Below are 17643 nucleotides of genomic sequence, written 5' to 3' on the forward strand. Positions count from 1 at the left end.
CTTCTTACCTAGAACAACTGAAACTCTAAATGACATCACTCTCAACCATCTCATCTTTTCTTATTTAATAGTCAAGTCTATAAGGCAAATACTCCCAGAAAATGGTGTTACATTTCCACAGAAATGCAGATTTTACATTAAAAATAATGTAACAATAAAACTTACATTTTTACAGCTATCTTTATTGTCAGATAATATTTGTCTTTTTGCAAACACTATTCCCATATCTGACTCTCCTTCTGTCAAGAATCTATTCTCAAAGTAAAAGGAATAATAACCGTAAAAGAATTATTCATCATTTTTCATTATTTTCCAGATATCTTTTTCCCTCTAATCTTTAATACTGTGGTTGAACTACTTTAAAGTAAAAATAAGAAAACATATTTATCTGTAGTTAAAACTAATGGCTTATTTTTCTTTCCCCCTTTGTGTTTTCACTACAAATAGTTTAGACCAAGAGAAAATTCACTGATGCCTTATTTTGTTGCTTGGCCCAGTCTTAATCCTCTTGTTGCCATTCAGCTGTAAATACCAACTCAACCCCCAATGCTGCAGGCTTTCAAATCAATTAGATGACACTACAGAGTCTAAGTTCCATGAGCAGAGAGTCTAATTAAGGAATTCTGCTAGTACAAGCGAAAGTTAGAGTTAGAAGAGACCAAAAGCAGAAACGTATTTTAAAAAGCATTTACTTTTCAGTCCCTACCTTTAATTAGCTGCATCACTCCAGGGACTATAATTATCAGAATTGCTGTGAGCTTGCAAAAGGTTAGGAAAATCTGGATCCGGGCGCTCCAGCTGACACTCATGCTATTTAGGACCATCACCACAGCTGCAAACAAATAGATGAAGTTAGAAAAGGTGAATCATCATTGGTATGAAGACGTCTTAGGTTGTGGCTCTTCAAAGTGCCATCCATGAACCAGCAGTGTTGCCATTACCTGGAAGCAGTTGAGAAATGCTTAATCTCAGGCACCACACCAGACCTAAGGACTACAAATCTGTATCTCAGCAAGATCTCTAGGTGATTTTTATGCACACTGAAGTTTCAGAGGCTTGGATGAAACCTATGAACAGTAAGAAGTTGTCTCTTGTTCTTTCTATATGTCAATAAGAGTGGACAAATACTGTAGGGCCCTAATAATCATATAAAAATACCTTCTAAGCAAATCCCAAAGTCATCACATGCAATGAGATTGTTGAATGTGACTCTTCAGCTTCATACAGCAGGCAACTCTTTCCTCGTTCAATGATTGATCTTGTGCCTAGTCACCTGCCAGCCGGGCATCACACTCAAGAAGGGGCAAAGTGTGAGCTGGGACATGATTCTTCACCTTCAGGACTAGCTTTAGACAGCACTTTTTGCATTTCCTTTCCACTTTCCAATCAGCACAGTCAGGAGTGACTTTCAACCTACCCTAAATGTATAGGCTTCCCAGATATGTTTTGGAACTTCAAAAAATGTTACAAGGGATGAATCCAAAAGAGTTCCTAGATGCACATTGGGTCTGAAGCCAGCAAACTTTCCCTTTTTTGGTGACACTGTCCACAGTGTCCCGAGTAGTATTCAACTATTCACTCTCCCCGCACTGTGGACCATGAGAACCTTGAGGGCAGAACAAGCATTATTCATCTCTGTCTTGCTAGTATCCAGCTTCATCCCTGGTCCAGGAAGATCATCAACATGGTTTTGTTGAATCAATGAATGAGCTGGATCCTCAGTTTTAAAAAACCAACTTCAGCCAAAGAGGAATAAAGTGAATGGCGATATTCTCAAACCATGCCTCCTGTACTCTGCTGGAGTGACTTATTCTAGACAGTGGATTTCAACTTTACGCTCTTTCCAAAACCTTATGCTTAGTGTTACTTGCTCCCTCCTCCACTGCCCAAAAAGCTACTTCATACCTGATATTTGTAGTTATTATCTATAAGCTTTATGTTTAAAAAGGTGTATTCTCCCTAAACAAATAACAAAAATGTATGAAAATACTTCTTGGAGGATAAAACCAAACACAGAATTCTTACAGTTCAGGTTGCAATAGGAAGCTTTCCATATGTACAATAATGAGTGATCTTCATAGTTCTAATTGCCTGATACAATCATTAGCTCATTTCAGAATTTAAGAATTGGAGCAAATGTATCAACACAATGTATAATAGCAAAATTTTTAAAATAACCTAGCCCCCTAAAGGAAGGCTAATTAAGGTATACCTTTATTTTTATTTATTTATTTATTTTGCGGTACGCGGGCCTCTCACTGTTGTGGCCTCTCCCGTTGCGGAGCACAGGCTCCAGACGTGCAGGCTCAGCAGCCATGGCTCCCCAGCCTAGCCGCTCCACAGCATGTGGGATCTTCCCGGACCGGGGCACGAACCCGTGTCCCCTGCATCGGCAGGCGGACTCTCAACCACTGCACCACCAGGGAAGCCCAAGATATACCTTTTTAAGGGTTTACTATGCAGCCATTTAAAATCATGATGCAGTTAAATATTTATTACACGAAAGATTGTACATGACGTTTTACTGACCAATACAGCAAATTACAGAGAGATGGGTAGATGATAAATTGATAGGTAGATAGAAAGATAGATAAAGACACAAAGACAGAGAGAAAGGAATGGAAAAATTCTGAATGAGTGTTTACCAAAACATTAACAGAAGGTATCTATAGATGATAGAATATTTAATAATTTTCAAGTTTAAAAATTTATTTTTCTACATGATTTAAAATAATTTTTATAATGAACATGAAGTATTAAATAAAAATCAATAAAAGCAATTTTCATTTTTGAAAGCAACTCAAAGATGGGAAGAATAAGGGACCATGAAAAGTTAGATAGGAGGTTACTAATGAAGAAATGTTTCAAAGGAATAATGATGAGAATGATTAGAAAGGCTGGAGCCCTGAATAAGCTACAGGGGAAGCTAAGAGAAATATTTTATCTATGTTTGAAGCTGGAAACATGAAGAAATAGACAGGTCTATTGTTAATCACCAAGTGCATTATTTTATCAGTGAAAAGAAAAAATAATTATTTTTCTCTCCCCTATACAAAGCACTTATATATTGAAAATAATTTAATGCAACTCTGTACTCATCTTCATCATCCAGTGATTCTTTTCCTTTTTCTATGTAAATTACTCTGTGATAAATGAGTCATGATAAGAAAAGGATTATTTTTTTAGTTAAGGAGATTCAGCACTGATCTGATAATAATTGGGTGCATGTTCCCACCACCAACAAAAGAGCACTGTTTTCTTTTATCTAGAGCTCCTACAACCCCAAAGTATTTTTGAGAGTATTTTTGGGAGTATTTTTGAGAGTACTCCACAATAGAAAAGAGCTGTTGTATGGAGAGGAGGGGAGAAAAACGAAGAAGGAGAAAAGGGAATAGAGGGCGGGAGGACAGGAAGGAAGAAAAAGAAGAAAGGGAGGGAGGGAGGGAGGGAGGAAGGGGGAGGGAAAAGAGAGAGGCATTCTCATATTTAGAACCTCTATATATTTGGGAAGAGGAAAGAAGGTTTGTTATGTTCATAAAGAGTGTAGGCATTACATTCAATGCCTATTGAAATAGAAAACAAATGAGTTTTGGGAATTTTATGTTGCAAAGTTTTCTTAGAAAAATGGAAGACAAAATCAAACAAATATTATGAATGGATAATCTCACCTTGCTTTCCTCTCAGACAGCTGAAATAAAAATTCAGGTTAAACCTGATTTCTCTCAAAGGTTTCTCAAAACCCTGCTTTATCTGAGCATCCAGACATTGCCCTCATTATTCCATACGACACATTCCAGATGAGATGTACCTCTATGACCCTGAAGGGATACAGCTTAACAAGTAACAAGGTAGCCAGTACAGAGGCACTGTGAAGGTCCTCAAGTGGCTAGAACTGCTGTTTCATCATGTGTCTTTACAGAGAAATTTAAGTCTACGTATATTGCTTATCCAACACTACTGAAAAGGGGTTTGGGATTCACTAAATGCAAGTTTTCAGAGTTTCTGAAACAACATCTACAATACTTTGGTTTTTATATACTATCTATCCACATTGTAATCATCAAAGAAATCTGAGCAAGCTTTCAGCCTAGCTTTACGTCCTTTGAATAATGATTGCTAACTTCATGCATTAAGAATTACTTGTATCAGTTTGGGCTTATTATGATTATTGCTTACCTTAAATGTTACCAAAATGAAAACAGAGGGACATATAGTTTTTATTTATTTATTAATGATGCCGTTTCCTAAGAACTGAAATGCAGCAACGAGGAGTGTTAAAAACTGGTACCATGATTTAAGGACTGGCAAGTATTTCTTTCTGCACTTCCGTAATTCAAGTCTGTCTTTTGTTTTGCAGAGTGAGGTTACTGAGCCTGGATATACTGGGTTATCTCCCAGGTTCAGGTTCTCCCTGTCTTCTGGCTTCTGACTGCTCTGTGCTAAACTGGAAAAATATATGGACACTATATGGATGCGACATGGTGAGCTAAAGTGAATTGTTCCACTGTTCTTTGTAGCAGCTGCCTGGGTCGCCTCGATCTCTTTGTTTGCATTCGTTTCCTGGATACATTAATTTCAGACAGGCTTTTAGCAATAAACAACCTTTATAAAGCAGAGAGACTATATCTAGGATCTCACTATTGGGAATAAAAATGGTAAGCCTTAAATAAATATATACTATTGTTATATGAGAGCATTGTGCAAGGACCTTACATGGATAATGTTATTTAATCCTATCTCTATGACGTGGTTACCATCACTGGTGTTATTTTTCTGATGAGCAGCTGAGAATCCAGATATTACTTAACTTGCCCGTGTTCACGAAGGTAAGGTGTAAAGATAGGATTGAAGCCAAGTAAGCTGACCCCAGAGTCCACACTTTGACCAGTCGTTCACAGGTAACAATGAGGAAGTAGCTCAAAAGACACATACAATCTCACTAATATACCTAGTTCCTCCAAATTCCCGGTGACTCTTCCTCTCTGCTAGGTTCATGTTTAACTTCGCTGGGATTTCAGGACACTTTGATTCCACATTTTATTTCTCATCCTCCTGAAGGGTACGGTTGCTGTTCTGCAGTCCTTGTATATTTCAATACGACATGTATTTACCTAAGAATTGCTTGTCATGGTATCTAATTACGGTAGAAAAGGAGTAGGGATAGTCCAATTTCAGATTTATAAAGAGCCACTCCATGTACAATGTTTGAGAAGCTAGCACAGCACTGGGCCTAGAGTTTCTTTCATGTAATTTAATGATGCCAGGAAAGTACAGTTTTAGAAAAGAAAGTACTGCATTTGTAGAAATGGCTATTTCTTTTTCTTACATCGCCATCATTAGTGTTACTTTGCTTCCCCCAATTATTCCCACAGGTTATGGGAAGAAGGTAGGGCTCTTTACTCACCTACATAAACTAAACTAGTAAGAAAATTGAGATGGAGAGAGAGGTTGTTAGGGATGCATCTGAGACTAGATCCCACTTTTTTTTTTTTTTTGCGGTACGCGGGCCTCTCACTGTTGTGGCCTCTCCCGTTGCAGAGCACAGGCTCCGGATGCGCAGACTCAGCGGCCATGGCTCACGGGCCCAGCCGCTCCACGGCATGTGGGATCTTCCCGGACCGGGGCACGAACCCATGTCCCCTGCATCGGCAGGCGGACTCTGAACCACTGCGCCACCAGGGAAGCCCTAGATCTCACATTTTAAGGAAAGTATTTTTATTATAATATTCTGCCATTTGAGTGTATACTTAAAGAGGGTCTAGTTTCAGGAGAGCAGAACCAAAAAACTAAATATCATTTCAAATATTGAACATACTTCAATGTTTATTGAAGCTACAAGGAGAGTGAAAATTCATGGAGTTCCATAAAAGTTAAAGGGAGTAATGTCAGTATTGGGTTAGAGGAAAGAAGACAAATGTGAATATATAAGATTTCTCCATTCAACTTCCATGTGCCTGATACATTTACCAGAACGGACAAGATTTGGGGTAAACAAAAACTTCTCATTTTTATTAATTTGACAGAAACGAAGTAGAGCATTTTTAAAAGGGGAGGGAGTGAATTAGCATTCAGTAATGCCCCCCTACCACCTCACTCTCATTTTTCAAGTGGCTGGTGAAGGCACTCTGCTAAGTCATAAAAATTGACTAACTTCATCCTTCCACAGCCATTCAAGATAAATGATCTTTTCACAGGTATTTTACCAATAAATAAAAACAATGCTTAAAGAGGTTTAATATTTAGCCCTAAATCACATAACTAAGAAATTATGACACTAACTTTCAATTCCAGGTAGTTGCCTCCAGAGCCTGAGTTATCACCACTATGCTAAGATGGTTCAAAAATTCAAAAATCCATGGTGTCAGATCAGAGCAAACTACCTCCATCTTCCTGCTGCCTGAGAGACCTGAAGATGTGCAATCCTCCAAGTTTAACACACAGGCATTCCATTGGCTTCTCTACTAGAGAAAAATTCTTAGACCTCTTCTCATAAACATCAGTCATCAATAAATATTTACTGCTAGGTGCCATGGGAAGGGCTGGAAACACAGCAGTGAGTAAGCCCCTAGTCTCATGGAATTTGATGAGATGTTTTCCCACAAGAGTATAAAGAGCTACCATTTGTAACTTCATTCTTAAAAACTTTCTGGCATTCTCCAAAACACTTTATATACATTGTCTCTTTCACTATCGTTTAATCTTCACAAGACACCTGATGAGACTGGGCACGATTTAAAGGTAAGAACACTGAGGTGCAGAAAGTTGAAGTGATGTGTCCCCAAGTCTCACATCGGTAGTATGTATCAAGGGCAAGATGAATCAAGAACACCATTACCTTTCCAGGACTCAGAAATGTCTAATTCGAGTATTTTTCCTTGTTTCCCTTCAAAGATTTCACCGAACAATTATTTGTGTATGTTCCATGAATTAAGGGGGAGAATCCAGGATGAACCTACTTATGTTCAGAAATGCAGGTACCCAGAACTAGAGATATTTTATGTGCAATTCCTAACTCTTTCCTGCTAACTGACCACTCACCCCTCTACTGTCAAATGTTCATCTCTCTCTTCATTGTTCTATTGAAATACTTCAGCCATGTATAACTACAAATTCTTTCATGGGTATGCAGTTCAATTATTCCTGGGGAGCTCTCTATCTCCAAGTAGGTCAAACTTAATCAAGTGGGATCATATTGATTCTGAAAACAGTGATTCAGTTAGTACCTACAAGTAAGTGATCATCTCCCATCATATTTAAGAGCTTGGAATGTCGACTCTTATAAAAGGAAGTTAGAGTCATATTGGGCTTCATATCACTTATATCATGTTGGCCATGTTCCTCTTTTTTAATTTCCTTTTTTAAACAAAGTTCTAATATCTGTGCCCATTGGTGAAAATGAACAACTTCCTAATTTAGAGACAATAAAGAAGACTCCTAGTTGAGAAACACTACTAATAATCAAATACTGGAAGAAGACTCTTGTGACCATTGATGGACAGCTAAAATCCTAACACTGAGAGTGACAGCTGCTAACACTAGAAAATTCATGAACACTACACACACCCAACACACAAACACCATTCCATGAGGCTAAGTGCATTATAATTCAACACGTTATCAGTGAGGAAGGATATTTTCCAATACAGAATCCAATTTAAAATTGGATTTTCATTTGTAAAAGTCTCTTTTTATGTACAATCCAGTTACTATTTTACTAACAAAGTGGTTTTGTTTGCCTATTTTATTTTTTTTATTTTTTTTATTTTTATTTTATTTATTTTTTTTTTTTTGCGGTATGCGGGCCTCTCACTGTTGTGGCCTCCCCCGTTGCGGAGCACAGGCTCCGGACGCGCAGGCTCAGCGGCCATGGCTCACGGGCCCAGCCGCTCCGCGGCATATGGGATCCTCCCAGACCGGGGCACGAACCCGTATCCCCTGCATCGGCAGGCAGACTCTCAACCACTTGCGCCACCAGGGAGGCCCTGTTTGCCTATTTTAAAAGCTTAGCCATCATAGCTACTGACCCAGTGCAAAATGGGCATGTAATGTCATATCAGGCATCACTCCAACTCCTTATTCTTTTCTTTGTTTTCCAACACAAACTTAACAATGAACTGTAAGCAAGAAGAACACCATGTGGGGAGCAGTCCCACCACACAAAAAGTCTCAAGAAACTTTGTCTCCAATCACTTTTGTAGGGATTTTTTTTCTTTTTCATATTTACACCTATGATACTCACTTATGCCCACAGCTGTAACGAGCTTGACTGCAAGTTCAGGAATTTCACAGTGAATGAAAAATGGTTCCAGAATGTACCGTCCAAAGGCCAGAGATATCACAGCAGTGGCTGAAGGGCTAGAAAAAAAAAATACATATTTAGGTTAACTACAGAAAAAAAAATAGCATCTTCACTAAACTTTTTCTACATTGAGGTGCTATTATTCAGCATGTGGAACATATTAAATAGGGAAGTCTGTGATTTTCAGAACTCCATATTTGATTAGGTTGTCATAGACATTCTAAATGAAATATTGTCTACAACTTTGGTGGCTACTGTTTTTTGTTGTTGTTTTTTTTTTCTTTTTTTGCGGTACGTGGGCCCCTCACTGTTGTGGCCACTCCCATTGCGGAGCACAGGCTCCAGACGCACAGGCTCAGCGACCATGGCTCACGGGCCCAGCCGCTCCGTGGCATGTGGGATCCTCCCAGACCGGGGCACGAACCCGCGTCCCCTGCATCGGCAGGTGGACTCTCAACCACTGTGCCACCAGGGAAGCCCCTGGTGGCTACTTTTTAAACTTCACTTCTCCTTGGATACAAGGCTGGGTACTGTCAGTTTTGCCCCTGCCTTCCCACATTTGACTTTTTCTTAAAAATTGAGTTTATTACTTGAGATCCTGACAGAGGTGGGCCTCACAAGAAGCAATCTTCTTTCTCAGTAAGTCAACAATTAAACTCCATCACAGTATGAATGCATTAACAGTGCAGGTCTAATGGGTTGGGGCATGGTCAGAAAAGGAACACAAAACTCACCTTAAAAAAATTAGTACTAATAAGTGTTCATGGCAAATATATGCTTATGTGCTTGATATCATATTAGTCTTGGTTTTCCATACAGACCAAAACTTGAAGAGCCAAGTGATTATTCTTAATTCCACAGAAATATTTAGATGCAAAGTATACATTGAAAAATAAAAGTACTCTTGTAATTTTAAAAATGGAGAAAACATGCATGAAATAAGAAAATGCAATAACTTCAGGTATATAGTGAAATAGGTAACAAACCATTCTATATTAATTTTTCAACTATTTCTATGCAAAAATTACAGATGCCTTTTCAGTTTAAATATATCTGTATATGAATGCATATTTGTTAGATACACAGGCAAGTCCATGATATTATCTACTTTGTCCTGCCTGTCTTCCCTTTCAGCTTATCTTCCTTCTCTTGGTTATACAACACCCATGTCCAACTCCTAATTTTCAGAAAACCAACCACCATTATGTGTTCCAACCTTAACCTGCCAGTACTAGCATGACAGATTTCTTGATTTTCTTTTCTTTTCCAAGAGAACCTCCTCCTCACCCCAACAAGATTATTTTTCTCAGTCACCATCATTTATAAATTTTTGATGTATAAATTAAAATCTGATCATGACATCTTAGTGCTTTCAAAACATGCTCAGGATATGCAAAAACTCTTCAATTCAAGGCTCTATCTGCTCTAAGCTTTTCCTTCCTCTTCAGTGTGCTTCTTCCCACACAAGGATATGAATACCTTTTGCATGAGGCCCCTGCAACTCACTGATGGTTTCTTATACCTCAGGTCTTAGTTCAGTCTTTTGCCCAAGGAAGCTTCTCCAGTCCTCTGACTGGGTTAGATCTCCCAGAGTGTATTCTCTTCTGGAGCCTCATGGCTTCTCTTTCACAGTGTGTATCACAGTAGTAACTTTATATTCTCTTATGTAATGTCTTGATTCATAACTATTTCCCTCATTTGACCCTGAGATCCATGAGTACAAGGCTGTGTCCAACTTAATCATTATTACATCTTCAGTGTATAGTATAGTGTCTGTCATACAGCAGAAACCCAATGAATATTGAATATATAGTGAATGTGTGAATTCAATCAAATGACCCCTGATGTGTGACTTTTTTCCCTTAAGATTTGTTTTTACAGACTAATTCTGACAAGAGTGACTTAATCTGATGTACAATTTTAATAGTAAGTATTTAGGTACCATGGGTGTTTTCAATGGAAGAGAAATGTTAAAGTACCTAGGTATCCTGTCACCCCTCAAGCCATTCATTACTCTGCCTATCTGAGAAACCAGTTGAGTAATGTGAGTCCATTATTACAAAGAAATATATGAACCCATTAAAAAAGCTTCTAGAATATATCTAGGTAATTTCTTCTGTAAACACATACACACACACACACACACACACACACACACACACACCACGAAGTAGCTCTCATTTGATTATGAGCTGCTTGAGAATAGGAACCATGGCTCACTCCACTTCAGGTCTCTTTAACTTGCCATTCACCATTCAGTAGCAGTTTGTGGAATGAATAAGTGAATGCATAAGCACTGTATCGGTGCTATACTGCAGGTGGAATGATCATGGTCATCATACTGCCAATACAATCAGCCAATACATGACTAAAGCAGGACTCAAGTCCAGCTACATCAGGCTCCAAAAGCCTACTGTCCTGACAGGCCAGCACTCTAAATAGGTAGTGTAGTCATCTGAATGCTGAGTATGTTGTATTCAAAATATTATAACCTTAATCTTTCAGTTACTTGTTCAAAAAGAATTTAATATCTGATAATCAGGGCACTGAAGTAAGTAGTGTAAGTGTTACAAAAAGTGTGAGACCTGGTCTTACATGCTTGAAATGCTTGCAGTTTTAACAGGGAAACAGAGCACGGATTCCTAAAATATTAAGTAAGGTTATATGACATTATGTTCAATGTCAAATGAGAAGAGACTGCATTTTTTTCAGAAGAATTAAGAGAGGAAAGACATACTATAAACTAGGGTGAACAGGAAATTAACTGTGGAAATGAGAGAATTTAAGATGACCTTTGAAGAGTAATATTCAGATTATCAGAAAAGAGTGGAAGGCACATCCCGGGCAAATCCCAGAGTTTAGAAAAGGAACAAAATACCTCTTTATCAATATTTCATTATGACAAATTTTAAATAATGCAGAATTGTCTAAAATGAGAACAGATTTAACAAAGAAGTAAATACTACTCTAAGCTCTTTGATAAAAAAGAGACTCCTAGAACTATAAAAACCAAGATTAGTGTTAAGTCAATACTTATTAGCTCTGCATTTGCCACTTAGCCCCACATGACGGGATAAAAGCTCACAGGAGCTCTCAGCTGTGTAAGTTTGATAAGTTTACAGTAAGAGCAAGTTTCTCTACTTATTTATGTTAAACTCTGCAATCAGAATGTGCTAGTCACATTTCATGGATGCCATTTGCCTTCAGGATACTTTTAGACTTCTCAGGTGACATCATAAGTTTCCCACAAAGTTGGAGGAAATTTGCTGTTCAGAGTGACTTAGCATTATCTGGTTTGATTTTAAACCAGGACAATCAGGAAGAGGAACGTATTCTTACAAAAATAAACTCAAAAAAGCTTTTCGCAACTGTTGTTTACTGATTTGTTTAAGATGAGGACGTGAGTCATCTGTGACAAGTGAAGTTTTGTTCTTTTACAGAGTATAAAACTTGGTAACGGGCTTCCCTGGTGGTGCAGTGGTTATGAATCTGTCTGCCAATGCAGGAGACATGGGTTCAAGCCCCGGTCCAGGAAGATCCTACATGCCGCAGAGCAACTAAGCCCATGCGCCATAACTACTGAGCCTGTGCTCTAGAGCCCATATGCCACAACTACTGAGCCCACGTGCCACAACTACTGAAGCTCGCATGCCTGGAGCTTGTGCTCCACAATGAGAAGCCACCGCAATGAGGAGCCCATGCACCGCAATGATGAGTAGCCCTTGCCTGCCACAACTAGAGAAAGCCCGCATGCAGCAATGAAGACCCAATGCAGCCAAAAAAAAAAAAAAACAAAAAAAACAAACTTGGTGACATACTAAATTGTTAGGAAAAGAAGTTTCTTAGTCATGAAAACTGAGTAAACTAAGATGGCTTAATGGTGTAATCTACAAGAAGAAAAACTCCAGTTCCTATAACATAACATTTAATTTTGTCTAATTATGATTTACAATCAAACAAAAGGTCTGATTTATCAAGGTAGATTTTGCTTCATATCCTGTTCAAGTCAGCATCTGTCCTGAAAATGTCATGGAGAATAATTGAATATTAACAAAAAGCAGATGCTTTAAAAGTTTGGCAGGGTTGGCAAACTACCGTCAGTGGCAAAATTGCATTAAACACATTAATTGAGAAAGGTATTCCATCACAGATTTTATGTCCTGAAGTAGACATGTTTACCACATAATCATATGACATGTATATCTCTAACTACTTAAAAATAATCAAGGTGATTTTAAAATGGTATAATGAAGGGCTTCCCTGGTGGTGCAGTTGTTGAGGGTCCACCTGCCGATGCAGGGGACACGGGTTCGTGCCCCGGTCCAGGAGGATCCCACATGCTGCGGAGTGGCTGGGCCCGTGAACTGTGGCCGCTGAGCCTGCGTGTCCGGAGCCTGTGCTCCACAACGGGAGAGGCCACAACAGTGAGAGACCCATGTACCACCAAAAAAAAAAAAAAAAAAAAAAAAAAAATGGTATAATGAATGGGTTTATTTTTCCTTAATTTTTTTGTATGTAGCCTCTTACCGTATAATGAGCAGTTCTACCCAGACTCGCACAAAAGCTGGTAATGGGCCAAAGACTTCCAGAATGTATGTGTAATGACCACCAGATTTCTTTATAGTTGTTCCCAGTTCAGCATAGGACAAGGCTCCTGTGAAATATTTATAATAAAAAGGTGAAAAGTTAAAATATTACCAAGTCATCCAGCAGTAGAATGGATATAACGTTTCTGTTGTGTGAGATGTTACTACATCCTTTGATCTGAATGACATCCTTTTTCAAAATTAATAACAGTCATCAAATTCCTAAGAGCCTCCAGTAACTTCCTCACATTTGAGATCTAGTTCATTCTATTCAAACAATGTAATTTTACTTGAAATAGTAAGGACAAACTTCTAAAACAATATCACATTATTAAGAATTTTGAATCTCAAACCTGACAACAAGAGAAAAAGAGTAGATGGATGCCAATATTACTAACCTATTTTTCAAAGGACTTCACATCAAGACAAGGAATTATCACAAATTGACCTAATTATATTGAGAATCCTTTTAAAAAATGATATTTCTGTGGCATGTCAAAATAAATAAGATTCATCTGTTCTCCAGAGAAGTATGGACTCAAGGCTTTGCAAGACTTCATTTAACTTGTAGGATATGTTTTGTTGGTCAACAAAATGAATTTTGATGCAGATATTCTATTTTTAGGAAAGTTTTTCTTGCATGTCTTCGAAGTACACACTCTCTATGGCTGAAATAACACATACTTTTAAAAAAGAGGTGCTATGACATATTTACATACGTTAGGTAAAATTAACTATAGACCAAATTTTAACATTTAGCAATAAACTTCACACAGAGTTGAGCAAGTTATATAATCTCCCCAAGCCTCAGTTTCATCCTCTGTAAAATAAAGATCTTAATTCTCACATCACAAGGAGTTTGTGTGCTTAAATATAAAATGGGTGCCAAGAACAGTGCTGGGCCTAACACACAGAAAGCACCTCATGAAATACAGCTATACCTACTAATGTAAGCAATTAATTTCCAAGAAAATGAAAAATATATTTTGACATTATGTGAAAAGTTCTATCCATACTGCTAAGTACTTAAGCATAAGACATAATTTCTGCCTGGCCTGCTCTGGGGACTCAAAGTGTGGGAAATTATTACTAATCAGTAAAGCTTCAGGTAGAACTGTCCAACATGAATGTAATTTGGATATTCAGCAAAATCTTAGTGTCAGTTATTGTATTCCTGTATCACTTATTGTATTCCTGTATCACTTATTGTATTCCTGAACCTAGTACTATATCAGAGTCACCTGGGGAGAATTTTTTATTTAAAAACAAACAGAAAACAAATGCTAAGGTTATACCCCAGACATACTCTCTAACCAAGAGAGGCCAGACTGTCCAATAGAGGCATCCAAGAAAATCTATTATTTTAAAATTCACACAGGTTAATTTTAAAGTAACTAGTCTACAGATTGATATTTGGGGATCACTGATATAGCCTGTCTACTTATAACTAATTGGAACTAGTTGCAATTCACTCTCTGTTGGAAACCAGTCACCATGTTGGTAGGCTGTACAAAGAAGCAGCCAATATAAAATGTTACTGGAAAGTGTCTTAAGTACCTCAGAATTTATCCCCCAAGAATCAATACCTAGACCTTTGTATGCTTTGCTGAAACTCCAGGATAGTTGCCCCAGGTTTAAATTGAGTTCTGGAGAAATGAAATTTTCATTTAAAGGTCTCAAGCTCCATAACCATTTTACCCAGATGAAAAAAGTTCAAAATAGGTTGTAAGAATCCATGTATTGACCCTGGCTTTAAAAAAACCTGTAAATCCAATATACAAATTCTTTACTCTTAGTCCCAGAGTTCTAGAGTTCTAAGACAAAGGATTTTTTTTCCTTATATTTTGCTTTGCTTCCTGTTAAGAAGGCACTCTTATCAAAAGTTCCTAGTAATTTAAGTGATAAATGCAATGCAAATATAGATAAGTAGGTTAGTACAGGAGCACACTCACTGCAGTTAGTAATCAAAGAATACCAACTCAAGTAAAAACTTAGCTAGTCCCTTTAGCTTTTTTTTTTTTCCCCTGAACTTCTTGAGATGATATACTTATGCAGAAGCATATTTTCTTAGTACAGGCCAACATCACTTTCATCACTTTAACTAGTTAATGCTCAGAGCCATACATTTTATTATATCTGAATAACCTTTTATTGTGTATGAAAATGGAATCGCATAGTGGGAGCTGCATGCACACAGTATGCAAAATCCAGGAAACTGGTTATGATTTCTCCTATCAGACACTGATTTGTTCTGAATATACCATGTGTTGGAGAAGATTAAAAGCTGAGGAGGCACAGTCATTTAGAAAGATCAACAGTTAAGTTTCTCTTTGTTCATCTATAAACGTACATGCCACACCATATGAATACCACGAACTCTTTGTAAGCTAAAATAAACCAAAAATAATTCCTCTGTAGATCTTTCTATACAGCGTTTGTGTGAACAAGTTTTATTTAAAATACCTTCTTCCTAATAACGGAAGTTAGAATTCTCTAGATGAATGCTCAAACCAACGCTGAAAACACTGCAAGGCCTTAAGAATAAATGGATTGGTCCGTGTAGGACCAAGAGTTAGTACTTGGACCTAGAGTTTGGACAAAGAGTTAGTACATTTAAAGAACAGTATCTTTTGAAATCAGAATACACTGTTTGACAGAGAAGAGCAAATATGTAGTAGACATTTTTTGCATAACATAAATAAAATTTAATTTTCTTGACCATTCACCAGCTTTTGTCACCTTCACAACTAACCCAGGTAGCTTTCTAGTAATGTGCCCACCTCATGAGGGGACATTTATTACCTCTTTAGTATTAATTATCAAGTCAATAAAAGAGATCTAGATTTTGAAGAAAAATAAATAATCATACTTCTTCTACCAGTTCTGTTTAGACTAACTCAGCAGACAGGTGGACCAATGATCTGTGTCTCTGAAGACCAAATGAACTAGAAATGAAGAAAACAGAGCTGGGCAAACACAGCAAACTAACACCCAATTCCAATTTTACAATTTATATTGCAAAGGTTTATGGGTACTGGGGAGAGATGAAAAGTTGAAAAAATGTGAAATATGCTCAGACCCTTGCAATATTCTCTTTTACAAAAGGAATTGAATTATATGCCATCACACTTCTTTCCACAATAAGGACTTTTGAAAGAATACTGGGAACTGACAAGTGCATGAAGTTAAAAAATTAAAAAGGAAAAGACTGCCACCCATTTGCTTTGCCAATAAAAAGTCAGTAAAACTTCTGCTGAACACTCAGTTCTGTGTCTAAACAGGCCATGCCGGGTTTCACTTCACAGGTGTTTCATTCAGTGCACCAGCTGCCAAGATGCCCCAAACACAGGTAACTGAGCACAAATGCCTGGTACAGAAAGCTTGCCTGTATTTTACTGGGTCATCAAAGCTAGCCTTGACGTTCATTGCCACAGGGAAAAATCAGAAAATAATCTACCTTAGTCAGGAAAAGCGAGCACCGCCTACAGGTCGCAATTTCAGGGAATTCAGGATTCTGCCAACAGTGGAGAGTGTGCGTGGATAGTTCGCATACCTCCCCCCAGATCAGAAAATCTGGGGGAGCCTTGGCCATTCATTCCCTCCTCAGAAATCACCCTCTGTTCTCCCAGAGAGCACGGCACCCAGCCCCACAGACACACCCCCAGAGAAGCAGCAACACTCACCAAACAGTGACAGGACCCCGCAGACCGTCCAGACAACCAGGGACAAGCCCACGCTGCCCGTGTTCTGGAGCACGCCCTTAGGAGAGATGAAGATTCCTGCTCCAATGATGGTGCCGATGATGATGGAGATCCCTCTCAACAGACTGATTTTCCTCTTCAGCACAACTTTCTCCTGCCCAGGTGGCTCCTTGCCGCCCAGGGAAGACAGCCTCGCGTTGACACCGCCCTGCAGGTAAGCCCCATTGGAGATGGTGGATGCCACAGCCTTTCTGACCATGGTAGTGACCCGCAGGGAAAAAAGGAAACAGAGCAAAAGAAAAAAAAAAATTAAAAGAATAAAACCTCCAAACTTTCAACTTTGGTGTCTCTTGGGGTGACTGACCGATTTGATCTCTTCCTCTTTGCCTTCAGATTCTTTCTCAGCACTAGTGTGCTCCCAGGTAAAAACTCTAAGGTGTATTTTCGCCTTCCGCAATCTAATTACTCACAGGAACACCTGTGTGTTCGTTCATGGTGCTCTGGTTTCTCCACCTCCCCGACTACCTCTGCTGCTGAGGCTGCGGCTGCCGCCCTATCATTACAGCCCAGCTCAACTTCCTCATGGGCTGGTATTTAAGCTGCTGCCTGTCTCACCAACTTACTCCAGCTACATGATGATGCAAATTCTCCAGGTTTGCATCAGCCACATGAGAAGGCTCCAGCATTACTCAGCTCTTTTTTTTTTTTTTTTACCACGAGCTGCAAGTTGCTCAACTGACCAAAGCTTTCAGAGAACAAAGCACACTCTTACTTAACAGGGATCTTAACCAATCCAGAAGTAGTAAATTCGGAACAGACCTTCCGAGAGATTTCAAGCAACTCCTAGTGAGGGACAAAAGCTCTTCACTCGAAAAGAAAATGAAAAATGAAACAGGAAATGATCACTGTGTTGAAAGGAGTTTCTTTTCTTTAACGTACAAATAAAATAGTTTATACCAACCTTTTGATCACAGAACAGAACTCAAAGCTGCATTGTTTATAACAGCAAAATTTAGATTTCATGATGCTTCCTGCTTATTTAAATTCCTTTTTATTT

At 38.4% G+C, this 17643-nt stretch overlaps 1 protein-coding gene across 2 annotated transcripts in view; it reads right to left on the minus strand.

Annotated features, from left to right (window-relative positions):
- SLC7A11 (solute carrier family 7 member 11) overlaps positions 1-17180 on the minus strand; it is a 108302-nt gene extending 91122 nt beyond the window's left edge. Inside the window, exons 1-5 of one of the 2 annotated variants that reach the window (XM_060106076.1) lie at positions 17057-17180; positions 16569-16833; positions 12827-12953; positions 8240-8355; positions 707-832 (exon numbers count right to left, since the gene is read on the minus strand). In XM_060106076.1, coding sequence (XP_059962059.1) covers positions 707-832; positions 8240-8355; positions 12827-12953; positions 16569-16833; positions 17057-17080 — 658 coding nt within the window. In that variant the 5' untranslated portion in view covers positions 17081-17180. Of the gene's footprint in view, positions 1-706; positions 833-8239; positions 8356-12826; positions 12954-16568 lie in introns of both variants that reach the window. The other variant, XM_060106084.1, reaches the window with a different exon arrangement.
- Positions 17181-17643: the final 463 nt, after the last annotated feature.

The sequence above is a fragment of the Mesoplodon densirostris genome, chromosome 1, assembly GCF_025265405.1.
Source record: "Mesoplodon densirostris isolate mMesDen1 chromosome 1, mMesDen1 primary haplotype, whole genome shotgun sequence".
Taxonomy (NCBI): Eukaryota; Metazoa; Chordata; class Mammalia; order Artiodactyla; family Ziphiidae; genus Mesoplodon; species Mesoplodon densirostris.